Here is a 13,385-nt window from a genome sequence, read left to right as displayed (position 1 = left end):
TGACACTGGGCAAGGCGGCAAATAACACTGACAAGGCTGCAATGACACTGGGGCAAGGCTGCAAATGACACTGACAAGGCTGCAATGACACTGGGGCAAGGCTGCAATGACACTGACAAGGCTGCAGATGACACTGACAAGGCTGCAATGACACTGGGGCAAGGCTGCAATGACACTGGACCAGGCTGCAGATGGACACTGATAAGGCTGCATTGATGGGCATTTAAATGTAAGTTTTTTTCCTTAAATTTCCATCCTAAAAGTTTTTTTCCCTAAAATTCCCTCCTAAACTTGGGGTGCGTGTTATACGCCTGCTCGTGTTATACGCCGATAAATACGGTAATTGGATACACAACACCCATAGGTAATAGCCCCAGAGACTGTTAATTCGGGGAATTGCCTCCTGGGGATCAGGAATGCATTTTTTCCCCCTTGAAACAAATTGGGCTATGCTTCAAAGGGACTTTTTTTGCTTTCCTCTGGATCAACTGTGAGTATATGGAAGTTTTCTGTAGATGTGGAAATCTGTTTTATGTCAGAGCCAGTCAGATAACCCCCCCCCCCCCAATGGGCGTAGAGCTAAAAGAAAAACATTTGAGATAGTGTCCCTTTTGGTGGGGAGATTTTCTTTCACTTCTTGTCCCATAGCCAAAACAGGAAGTGAGAGGAAATCCCTCCAAAGTCGTTGTCACCAGAACTAAAGATTTTCCCTCTGTTACCATTCTAGAGACATCCCAAAATTTGGGATTTTCTTTTTCTATTTGATGACAACTGTACACATGACAAATTGCGAAGGAGGCCACAGACAGCAAAAAAAAAAAATATATATATATGTATGTATATATATATATATATATATATATATATATATATATATATATATATGGATTAGTGTCAGGGCCGTCTTTAAGGCAGGGCAAAAGGGGCAGCTGCTCTGGGCCCTGTCATTGTTGTGGGGCCCAAAGCAGCTGCCTCATCCTTGCCACCTATCCTGGTTTAAATTCCCTTGTCCCTTGAAGTTTTAGTCCTGTGCTGTGTCCCAATATCTCAGTGTAAAGTGCTGCTACTAATGCTGCCTAGCTTTCCCCTATTGTGTACAGGCGACTCACCTGCAGACCGTGTTTACGTGTAAATAACCTGCATTGATATGTAAATAGCGGCGGCATTCAATTACATTACATACATGTAAATAGCCCTGGCCGGCAACATTGATATGCAATAAGGTGGCATTCATATGCATATCATGTCCCCTGAGGTCATATCCACCATCACCTATACTGAATTCTGCCCACTGAGGAGACAAAGGAGCATGCTTAAAAGTCCTGCCTGCAACTATGGTCGTTAAGCCTAACATCAGCCTGTTCTGCAAAGGTAAGCAAATTGGTGGGGGGAGGGTAGTGTGGGGTGTGCAGAGGTAGGCAGAGAAGGAATTACAGTTTGGGGTGTACAGGTGAGCAAGGAGGGGGATGTATAGAGGTATGAAAGGTGGGTGCAAAGATAAGCAGAGGAGGCAGGTAGAGTTAAAGGAGGGGAGGGTTTGAGAGGAGAGGATGGGGGAGGTTTGGGGTGCAAAGGTTAGCAGGGGTTTTAGGATGCAAAGGTGTACTGACAGGGTGGATAAAGATGTAGGTCACGTGTAGGGCGGCCTATTCATTTTAAAGGGCTGCTGTATGTGCTAGAAATGCGGAAGAAAGTCCCTAACCCTTTTTCAAAATCTCAATTAATGGCACTGTTGGGCAACAATTAATGGCACTGCTGTGTATCTGCTAAAGGATAGCACATTTCTTTGGTGTCAGGAAAGCGACTTTGCATGCATTCCCAACACACACAAATTTGAATGCAGGCTAAATGTCTCAGGTACACTGGTGGTCACTGTAAATCTTCTCATTATATTGGGGCTTGGTGTAGAATCCTTTCATTCACACTAGTGGCCAGTGTGAAGGCCCCCCTTACATTGGTGGTCAGTGTAAATCCCTCTTTACATTGGTGGTTACTGTTAATGCTTCTATTACATTAAGGGTCCGCTCACCTTCCCAGTCCATGGTGTGCAGGCAGTGAGGAGATGATGTGCTGTAATCTCTAGCAACCAATCAGTGAGCAGTAATGATGTGCAGTAACCTCTAGCAACCAATCAACAAGCAGAAATCATGTGCTGTAACCTCTAGCAACTAATCAGTCAGCCATAATGGGTGCTGTAACCTCTAGCAACTAGTCAGTAAGTGGTAATGATATACTGTAACCTCTAACAACGTGTCAGTAAGTGGTAATGACATGCTGTAACCTCTGGCAACCAATCGCAATCGCTGTCTGATCTGATTCCGTAAACTGATTTTGAGTCTAGCTGGTATATATTGTATGTCTCAGAGCAGGTGGAGAGCGAAATTGCATGGGGGCCCCAAGAAAATGTTTGCCCAGGGTCCAATCAATATTACAGACAGCCCTGATTGGTGTTCTATTCCCTCTCCACTTTGTCCAAAACAAAAAAAAAATGCCTTTAGTTATACATTATTGAGACATTCACAAGCTGCCTGCAGTCCCTTACACTAAAATATTTATAGCAACAAGGCTCTTTTGTTGCTTTTCATGCTTTTGAGCGAGGAGATCTCAGGACGACAGCTTTATCCCTGGAAAGAATGACTGTTGTGCACTCTGATTGCACATGATCCCATGTGGTGCCATGGGTGAACTGGTCTCTGGAGGGAGGGGAATATAAAGCTTGCCATCAATCACTGACAGCTAGAAAATTCATTCCTGGCTGTCTGCACATGCTTAGTACATTTTGTTAATGAGTTTTCACAAATTGTCCACATATGTCTGAATTGATGGGATCTCTGTTCAGTTAGGATCATTACCTTGCATATGCTATTTCCTTATAGATAAATATTAAGCATTTAAGACCCAATTAATGTGACACCCTATGAACACAACTCCACACTTCCTCCAGAATATCACTTCTCTTCTTTAAAGTAGGAAAGGACTTTGTATAGGATAACGAAGATAGGATTGGTTTAAACCCCCTGTACAGCCCAGTTTTACTAAGTAAGCCCCATCAACTGGACAGGTTATAAAGCCTATTCCAATCACTATTGCCACATTCTTCCCAGATAAGTGGTACCAGCAGAAAATGGAAATGGCCAGTCCTCCCCACTTCCCTTTGCATCTGAGCTGAGAGTTTCTGTTTATAGAAGAGCCTGGACACTAACTAGAACAAACTGACATAAAACCAAACTTTCAAAACATCCAAAATACCATGCCATTTGTTTAAAAAAGGCCCTGTAGTAGGAGTTGTCTGCTTTATTATTAAATAATGCATAATTAAAATGATTACTAAGTTTTAAAACGATCCATCAGTCAGCTGCATTTATGTTTTCATATTTCATTACAGGGGGAGCTCGCTGATATTGTGTTAATGGTAAAAGAACTGTTTAATGCCACTAACCAGGTATAGTATAATAAAACCTAACAATAATCAGAAAGTAATAATGTAGTAATTGCTTACTTTTATATGCTTAACAATTTACCTAAATTGGTTTTGTGGATCTCTCAGTGCACACAGTCATCCAGAATAATAGAAACAGGTTATGCACACCAATCATAATCTTTTTTTTTTTTTTTCAAATATAAAGTTTATTAAACTCCATACATGGGCGGGAAAAAGAAACCACCAATACAGACAGTCACATTTGAGAAAAACCGTGTTACAGTTGTAATACATGGAGAAAAGGTATACAGTGTAAAAGAGTACCGGTTTGTACCCGTAAAGTTCACAGACAAATGCATTAATTAACATCAAAGTATATTCTGTGGCAATCCTCATCTCGTATCGAAAATATCTATTCCCGGTGGTCCCCACCTGATTTTCCATTTTACTTAAAAGAAAAGAAAAAAAAAAAGGAAAAACCGTAGGTATCTATAAGGTGGTTGAGGGATGTAGGAGAAGGAGGGAAGAGGAAATGGGAGAGGAAACAGAAAGAAGAGAGATGAGTGGGAAAATGGTAGGGGGGGCAGAAAGTACGCAAGGAGAAGAAGGAAGAAGATAAAGAGGGATGGGTGGGGAAAGGAAGACACGGCGGCGGACGGATATCCTCACTATTACTGCTCAAATGGTCACAGCCATCTGAGTCAGGTCAAAAGGCGTTGACCCTCATCAGAAAATATAAACATATTCCAATTGTCCCAAGTCTGCTTAAACATCTCTTGCTTATGTTGCGTAGTCAGTATCAAATCCTCCATCCGCTTAATTTCCTCCACTCTTTGAAGCCAGAATTTTATAGGAGGAGGGACGGTCTGTTTCCAAAAAATGGGGATGCAACCCTTCGCCGCATTAAGAAGATGTCGAACCAGTGACTTTTTATATGTCTTAATGGGCACTGAGGAGAGGTGGAGAAGGAAAAACGCGGGATCCTCTGGTACCACGTAATCCGTGAATTTTTGTGTAATTCGCCTAACTTCGTCCCAGAAGGTCTGTATCTTATGGCATGTCCAGAAGGCATGGAAGAGAGTTCCCTCCTCCTCCTCGCACCGCCAGCACAACCTGGAGGAGTCCGGGTAACATTTTTTTAGTCTAGAGGGTGTCATGTACCACCTAGTGAGGAGTTTAAAATTAGATTCTTGTATTTTAGCGCAGAGCGAGGATTTGAGGGAGAGGGAAATGATCCGGGCCTTCTGTGAGGGAGAAAAGGTGCAGTGTAGGTCTTTTTCCCAACTGGCTAGACAAGCCAGATGAGGTTGCGTCGTTGGTGTATTCAGTAAGAGGTACATTTGTGATAAGATATGGGCCATCGGGGTGTCTTCGGAGCAGAGTGTTTCGAATGGTGTTAGTTCCCTAGTAAAATTATGTGGTTCTGGAAGTGAGTGAAGAAAGTGATGTAATTGTAATGCATTCCAGAAGGTTAGACGGTAAGGACCTGCTGGGTTACAAAGATCCTCCAGTGTTGGCTACTTTCCCCCACTGACAAACTTAATTGCACAGTCCTTTCCCATTTCTCTAAGGGACAGTAAATTCGGTGCTTCCATGCCTGGTTCAAATTTTGGGTTGCCCAGGATGGGGAATAGGGGAGATACCTTTGAGGTAAGATTTGTGTGGGAGGTGGTTTGGTGGCTATTCCTCAGGGTGGTGCCTATGAGAGGGTGATTTTTCAGGGGGCTTGGAAGATCGTTAACACACCACAACGCCCCCCCCAGCGGTACACCCGACTGCGATTGTTCCAGTTTTATCCACAGTTTGGAAGAGCTATTTCTTCTCCAATCGAGTATACGCCCTAGGTGTGAGGCCATATAGTATGAGCGAATATCGGGCATTGCCAGTCCCCCACAATGTTTGGGTAGGGTCAGCTGTGAGCGTCGTAATCGCGGCCTTTTATGTGCCAGATGAATCTGGTAAAGAGTGCTTGGGTCTGCCTAAAAAAGGAGGGTGGGATATGGATCGGTAGAGCTTGGATCAGGTAGATAAATTTCGGTAGAATACTCATTTTAAGCAGGTTGCATCTCCCGAACCAGGAATGAAAGCCCGAGTGCCATCTGTCTAACAATGCCCTGGTCTTCGTCAACAGTGGGGGGAAGTTTAGATCAAACGTCTGCGTTATATCTGGGGGGATAAACGTGCCTAAGTATTTAAGTGCTGATGAGGGCCATTTAAATTTAAAGTTTGATTGGAGATCAGTTAAAATATTAGGGGGGACCGAAACTCCCATTGCTTCAGACTTAGTGAAGTTTATTTTCAGATTCGAGATTTCTCTATAGATTTTGAACTCTCGCATTAGATTAGGGAGGGATATTTTGGGGTTTGTTAGGGAGAACAGAAGATCATCAGCATATGCTGAGATTTTGCAGTGTGTGTTACCTACTTGAAGGCCTGTTATGTCCGGATGCGATCTGATCTTACAAAGGAAGGGTTCTAGGGAAAGGGCAAAGAGCAGGGGGGACAGAGGGCACCCCTGTCTCGTACCATTCCTGATGGGAAAGGGACTTGAGAGTATACCATTGACCTTTACTTGTGCTGAAGGAGACGAGTAAATGCTACCAATCCATTTCAGCATCCTGTCACCTAGGCCGACATGGCGGAGTACCGAGAACATATAGTTCCAATGCACCCTATCGAAGGCCTTCTCCGCGTCTGTACTAACAAAAATGCTGGGGATTTTCTTAGTCTTTGCTACATGGACGAGGTTAAGGACTTTAATGGTATTGTCCCTGGCTTCTCTAGAGGGGATGAACCCCACTTGATCTAGGTGGATCAGGGAATCGAGGTGTGTCACTAATCTAGTTGCTATAATTTTAGAGAATATTTTAAGATCGACATTTAAAAGAGATATGGGACGATAGCTCCCGCATGAGGATGGGTCTTTCCCCTCCTTATGGATTAAGGAGATATGAGCTTTGAGAGTTTCATTGGGGAAGCTGGAAACTGTTCCTAGTGTGTTAAAAAAAGTCACGAGTCTTGGGCCTAAAATCGGTAGGAAAGTCCTATAATACTGGACTGTATAGCCATCTGGGCCTGGTGCTTTGCCAATTTTCATGGATTTTACTGCGATTTGTAGTTCTTCTAATGTGATTGGTACATCTAACAGGTCCTTAGTTTCTTCAGTCAGTGAGGGGATTAGGGCTTCCGATACGTATTTGTCAATATCCGCAAGGCTCGAGGGGGGGGAGGGGAGGTTGTATAGGTCAGAGTAGAAGGCCTCGAAACCCTTTGCAATTTGTTTCGGGATGGAGACCTTCTTACCGTCTGGTAAAGTTATCTGTGGAATATACGAGGTTGCTTTAATTTCCTTCACCGACCTAGCCAACAGCTTACCACATTTCTCTCCCGACTCGTAAGACATCTTGCGGCAGAACTGCAAAGCAGCCTTTGCCTTATAGAGGAGTAAGTCATTAATTTGCGCTCGTATGTTCCCAAGCTTCACCTCTAGGTCTCGAGTGGGTAGCTGTTTGTGTTGAGATTCTAGGGTAGAGAGGTCAGAGAGCAACCTGGCAAGCTGTGCATTCCTCTCTTTTTTGATGGTGGCCCCATGTTTAATAAGCACCCCCCTCAACACACATTTGTGGGCCTCCCATAAAACACCAGGGTCGCAGTCCTGTGTATCGTTTTCTCGGAAGTATGCCTCTATAGCGTTGGACACATCTCCCAGCACCTCCGGAATCTGCAGCAGGCTCTCATTCAGTCGCCAGAAGAGAGACCTAGGTGAGGGTCTTTCAGTAAGTTTGTACGTGAGGTGGATTGGCGCATGGTCCGACCATTTGATCTGACCAATTGTGGATCCTTCCACGAGATGTAGCTGGTCATGTGGTATCAGGAAGAGATCTATTCTGGAGTATACTTTATGAGGGGAAGAGAAAAAGGTATAATCCCTCTCTCCTGAGTGTTGGAGCCTCCAGATATCGAGTAATTGGGCATTATGCATGGATTGTCTGATACATTTTCGGTGTGACTGCGGCATAGAGGAGGTGCCTGAAGACGTGTCCACTGAGGGATCTAGGGGCACATTAAAGTCACCCCCCAAAATCAGTTGGCCTTCCCTGTATTCCATCAGTTTCCGTATTGTGCGCTTGATAAAGTTTGCCTGCTGTTCATTGGGAGCATAGAGGGTGGCTATCGTGAACTGTGCCTCCCCCAAATGCCCCTTCAGAAACAGATAGCGTCCCTCGGGGTCTGCCAGCATTCCCCGGAAACGCCAAGGCAACCTTTTGGAGAGTAGAATCGACGCGCCCCTAGATTTGGCGCAGCCGTTTGTGGAGTGGTAAGCATATGGGAAGGACCTATTCTGGAGTGCAGGAGATTTGTTTGTTTTGAAATGGGTCTCTTGTATAAACGCAATGTCTGTGCGTGACTTTTTAAGATCATGAAGTAGCATGCGTCTCTTTTCCGGGGTGTTGAGGCCTTTAGCATTAAGGGATGTCACCTTAAAAGTGTCAACCGCCATGTCTTCCGGGAAAATAAGGGGGGAGACTTAGAAATGTCACAGTCAAATGAAGGGACGAAGGGGAGGGAAGAGATAGAAAGAAGAGAGGGGTTAAAGAGGGAAAGGAATGAAGAAAAAGATGTTAGAGCAGCAGTTACTATCACTCTAGCTGTCTAACTTAGTTTAAGTCTAACCCAGTAAGGCAGTCCTTACTTATAGTGCATAATACCCTGAAATCCTCGGGTATATGCAATGGCCTATGTGGGGTGTGGATGGATATCGCCCGTGGGTGAGGTCCCGGGACTCCCACCCATCTTGGTCCACTCTAGAAGCCATATTATAATTGGTAAATAATATAACAAGAAGAAAAAACACAAAAAACAAAAGAAAATGGTTACCCAGGCTATCTCTAGTGCTCATTCACCTATAAAAGCGGATTTGGGGTCTCCTCTCTTCCTCTGCGGTTACCATCTGTGATTGGCTAGTAATCCGGGAGGGGTAAATGCAATGACCCATAACAAAGGTGTGGCGCCTACAGGGTGCTTCTCCACTTCTGCGGAGTAGATTAGTTTATTCCCACTAGCCAGCCTCCAGCTAAAACATATGTTGGTAGGTCCGGCCGGACTCTTTGGTTGCTGTCATCGCCAGAGGAGAGAGGAGAACCGTCACTTCCAGAGAACCTGAGCACAGTGCAGCCTAGATCCACCCCCCTCCCTCACGTCTAAGCATCCTCTGTCTTGGATAGAATGATCCCCCTTATGAGGGTGTAATTTAGTATAAACTAAAATTCGGCTTAACCGTATAAACCCCAACAGAGTTTCCTCTCACACTAAACATAAACAGAGAACATAGTGTTTAAAACTCAAACATAGAAGGGATGCTCATCAGTTGTGGAGCAATGGTTACCTCAGACCTGACCTGCGAGCTATAACTTAGGTTAGCCACATAGGAAGGAAGTTCTGATCAGGCCAGGTTGGGTCATTCTCTGGTATGCCTTCAGAGCAATAGAGTCTCTCCAGGGAACAAGGTGGTTAGCGACTGGAGGCACTGTAATAACTTGGACATTAGAGGGTCCTGAAGCCACCATGTAGAAGGTTAAAGGATAGTCACCATATGTCTCGTCGTGGCTGATGGATAGGTAACAGCACCTCCAAGGCTGCGGGTTGAGGTAAGCATCAGTAGCCCACCCAGATATCAACCTTAGATCATAGGTTCGTGTCTGGGCATGAGAGTCCTGCGAGGTGGAACGACAAAAAAAAAAAAGGGGGGGGCCCATTCAGGTCACGGCTCTTTTGAGGGGGAGTGGTTACACGGAGACTGTAAGGGTTTCCTACGGTAACTGGCCGATGGGGTCATTCAACAGAAAAAGCAAACCATTAACCAAAAGAGTAATGACTCCCACGGTGGAAGGGAGGAAGGGGGGGAGGCAAACAGCGTACTCACACTTCCCGTTGGCTCTCCTGGGAGTGAGAGCGGGGACGGCGTCCGCTTCTCTGTGTTCTCTGCGGTCTTGGTGCCTGGTGTCTCACTGTGTTGGGGCGGCCCGGTGCTCTAGGTAGATAGCCAAGCCAGTTAGGAATGTCAATTGGATCTGTGCCAAGGAAGTCAAACACAGCAGGTAGGGAATCCGGAGAGCGTAGAAGGAAGGATCTCTGTTCCTTGATGAAAGTAACGGACAGCGGGAAGCCCCAGCGGTAAGTGGCATTGCAGCGTCGGGCAAGGTCTAGCAGAGGTTTAAGAGTGGCTCAGCGGATGAGGGTGGATCTGGATATATCCGGTAGCAGCTTCACATACGTGCCGTCAAATTCCAGCTCTCCTGCCTCCCAGGCTCCCCGTGCGATGACCTCCTTGTGGGAGTAGTGATGCAGGTGGCAAATCACATCCCTGGGTCTAGACGGATCCGACGATCTGGGGCCCAGGGCCCTGTGTACACGGTCAATTTCGACCTGCTCCGGTAGGTGGTCTCCCGCAACCCTCCGGAAAATGTCCGTTACTGTGGCCTGGAGATCAGCTTGACCTGTAGCTTCTGGGAGGCTCGGAGCCGCAGGTTGTTCCTACGGCTCCTATCCTCTATTTCCTCCATTCTGAGCTGTAGTTCTATAGCTGAGGCATTGTGATCAATCTGATTCGTTTCTAGCGAGGACACTCTCCGCTCCAGGTCCGCAAGCGAGGTTTCGCCTGATGTCAGGCGCGTATTGAGCGAGTGCACTTCTTGCTTCACCACATTCAGCTCTTTTCTATGCGCCGCCTCCACCTTCCCCACGAGGGCCTCGATGTCCGCCCTGGTTGGCAACGCTCGTAGGAGATCCATCAGCTCAGCTCCAACCGTAAATGACTGATGAGGGGTCCCATCAAAGTTTGCATCTGGTAGGTTGGGGGAGTTAGGGTAGAGCATCGGGCTGCGGGGTCCCTCTAGGAAGGCCGGAGTCGCCATGATGTCGGGAGTTTGCGAGCGGGATGTACAGGGGTCCGCCATTTTAAGATCCGGAGAGCCGGAACGAGATCTGCCAAAGAGCCTCTGTAAGTCCCCTAAAGCAGGCGTACTAGGAGCCGGGCTAGGCTTCTTCTTGTTCTTTCTGTATGTGCGCTTCTTGGTTGAGAGCATTCTGTGAGAAAAGAGCTAAAATAGCCAAGATGGGTTAGGAGAGGCCGGGAGCTCTGTGCAAACGCGCCTTCACTCGGCCATGTCCAGACCACGCCCCCCATATTCTTTTTTTAACGTGACCAGTTAAAGCAAAAGGATAGTAAGTCTAGTAATCTAAAAGGTTTGAGCTGGAGTTGAGTTTAAATGTCTTAACGTAGCCCTGAAAGGCAAACCAAGTAATTTACATAAACTGCTATGATAATCCAATAATATTGGTGAACAGCGTTGCATAAGAAAATAAATAATAATAAAAAAAGATCTACAGCAATACAGCTAGAAGCCATCTAAGGCCTGTGAGCAGAGGCGGCTCTAGGCTTTTTGAGGCCTTAGGCAAAACTTAGACATGAGGCCCCACTCATGCCCATAATGGGATCAGCACCCATCAGACATATGCAGCCAATGCCTGGGGGGGGGGGGGAGGGAGAGTGAGGTGAGAAAGAGAGGGGTGATAGAGAGATCCCTGTCCCTGTCTGCAGCCCCTCCTGTGCCCCATGTGCCAGTCTGCAGTCCCTGTCTGTGGGAAGGTTTGTGTGATGCTTGGTACAGTACCTTCCATGTCAGCAGGATGTTCATGATGGCCAGCAGCAGAGTCCATTCTTGTTCCGGGTGGGGACAGTGTTCTCCTCCTTCCAGAGGATCTGTTTGCTGTGAGATTGAGTGGTCCCTGGCCGCCAGCATCTTCTGCCCGTCTTTGTTTTGTTGAATCCAGTCAGCCTGTCCTCCAGTCCTTGGAGGTCTTCAGAGCTCTTCTCCCTCCAGTGCTATCAGTCCTTGCTGCCGATGCTGCTCACCTTTCCCATCAGGCCTGGACTGGGACAAAAAAAAGGGGCCCAGGCATTTTAGACTGAGCAGTCTATGAGACTGGTCCCCTCCCCGCTCTCCATCCTGACAGATCCCCTGCAGCAGCCGGCAGGAAAAAGGAGACTGGAACCTTGCAGAGCTGCGGGGGGTGAGGGGGGCTGAAAAAGAGCACAGGGGTGGCAGATAGCATGGGAGTGAGGTGGAGAGCACTGGGGGGGTAGAGAGCAGCCGGGCTGGGAGCACTGGGGGGGTGTAGAGTAGGGGGAGCTGGAGAGCACTGGTGTGGGGGGGCAGAGAGCACTGGGGGGCAAAGAAAATGGGGATGGCGAGCACAGGTGCTGGTGAGCACGGTCGGGTGGAGAGCCCTAGGGAGAGGAGCCAGGGAGCACATGGGGGGCCGGAGAGCACGGTGCAGCGGAAAGCACTGGGAGGAGCCAGGGAGCACATGGGGGGCAGAGAGCACTGGGGGAGCTGAAGAGCACTGTCAGGGGGAGCTGGAAAGCATGGTGGGGTGGAGAGCATGGAGGGGCAGAGAGCAGTGAGGGGGGACTGGAGAGCATGGTGGGGTGGAGAGCATAGTGGGAAGCTAGAGAGCACATGGAGGTTGGCAGAGAGCACTGGGGGGGGGAACTGGAGAGCACGGTGGGGTGGAGAGCACTGAGAGGGGAGCCAGGGAGCACATGGGGGACCGGAGAGCACGGTGCGGTGAAAAGCACTGGGGGGAGCCAGGGAACACATGGGGGGCAGAAAGCACTGGGAGAGCTGAAAAGCAAGGTGAGGTGGAGAGCATGGGGGTTGAGAGCATGGTGGAGTGGAGAGCACTGTGGAAGGAGCTGGAGGAGATCATAGGGGGTGGAGCAAGAGAGCACATGGGGGGACCGAGAGCATGGTGGGGTGGAGAGCACGGGGGGGTGGAGGAGATCATGAGGGCGGAGCCAGGGAGCACATGGGGGGACCAAGAGCATGGTGGAGTGTAGAGCACAGGGGGGCTGAGCCAGGAAGCACATGGGGGAACTGGAGAGCACGGTGGGGTGGAGAGCACTAGAGAGGGAAGCCATGGAGCACATGGGGGCAGAGAGCACTGGGGGAGCTGAAGAGCACTGTGTGGGGAGCTGGAAAGCAAGGTGAGGTGGAGAGCATGGGGGGCGGAGATCAGATGGGGAGGCTAAGAGCATGGTGGGGTGGAGAGCACTGGGGGGGCGGAGATCAGATGGGGGACCGAGAGCATGGGGTGGGGTGGATCATGGGGGTGGAGCCAGGGAGCACACGAGGGGACCGAGAGCATGGTGGGGTGGAGAGCACAGGGGGGGCCGAGCCAGGGAGCACATGGGGCAAACTGCAGAGCACAGTGGGGTGGAGAGCACTAGGGAGGGGAGCCAGGGAGCACATGGGGGGGGCAGAGAGCACTGAGGGAACTGAAGAGCACTGTGTGGGGAGCTGGAAAGCAAGGTGAGGTGGAGAGCATGGGGGCAGAGATCAGATGGGGGGCTAAGAGCATGGTGGGGTGGAGAGCACTGGGGGGGGGGCGGAGAGCAGATGTGGGACCGAGAGCATGGGGTGGGGTGGAGAAAACAGGGGGGCCAGAATATCATGGGGGCGGAACAAGGGAGCACATGGGGGGACCGAGAGCATGGTGGGGTGGAGAGCACAGGGGGGGCCGAGAGCGTGGGGTGGAGAGCACAGGGGTGTCGGGCCGGAGGTGATCTTGGGGGGCGGAGCCAGGGGGCAGCAAAAAAGCTGGATAGAAAGAGCGGCGGAGCCGCTGCATATAGAAGAATTGATCTTTCCATATTCCTCCTGGAGCCAGCGAATGCTAGTTTCTCCTCCCCCTCCTGAAAACATTTAGCAGTTGCAGGAGGAATATGGAAAGATCAATTCTTCTATATGCAGCGGCCCCGCCACTCCTCCTATGCGGGAGCATAGGAGGGCTGCATGGCCAGGCACTCACTTTCTCTCCGGATGGCCAGGCAGCATCAGAAGATCAGATCCATTGAAGCTCCTTCCCCTTCACAGTCATGGGGCTGCACTGCTGGGTAGTT

General features: G+C 48.7%; 1 protein-coding gene across 3 annotated transcripts in view; it reads left to right on the top strand.

Annotated features, from left to right (window-relative positions):
- PKD1L1 (polycystin 1 like 1, transient receptor potential channel interacting) overlaps positions 1-13,385 on the top strand; it is a 412,276-nt gene that overhangs the window by 141,643 nt on the left and 257,248 nt on the right. For all 3 annotated transcript variants that reach the window (XM_073630682.1, XM_073630680.1, XM_073630681.1), the window contains exon 17: positions 3,386-3,442. In XM_073630682.1, coding sequence (XP_073486783.1) covers positions 3,386-3,442 — 57 coding nt within the window. The remainder of the gene's footprint in view (positions 1-3,385; positions 3,443-13,385) is intronic.

This window comes from Aquarana catesbeiana, linkage group LG05 (genome assembly GCF_042186555.1).
Source record: "Aquarana catesbeiana isolate 2022-GZ linkage group LG05, ASM4218655v1, whole genome shotgun sequence".
Classification (NCBI taxonomy): domain Eukaryota; kingdom Metazoa; phylum Chordata; class Amphibia; order Anura; family Ranidae; genus Aquarana; species Aquarana catesbeiana.
The sequence above is the reverse complement of the archived record's forward strand: the minus strand, read 5'-3'. Positions and strand labels throughout refer to the sequence as shown.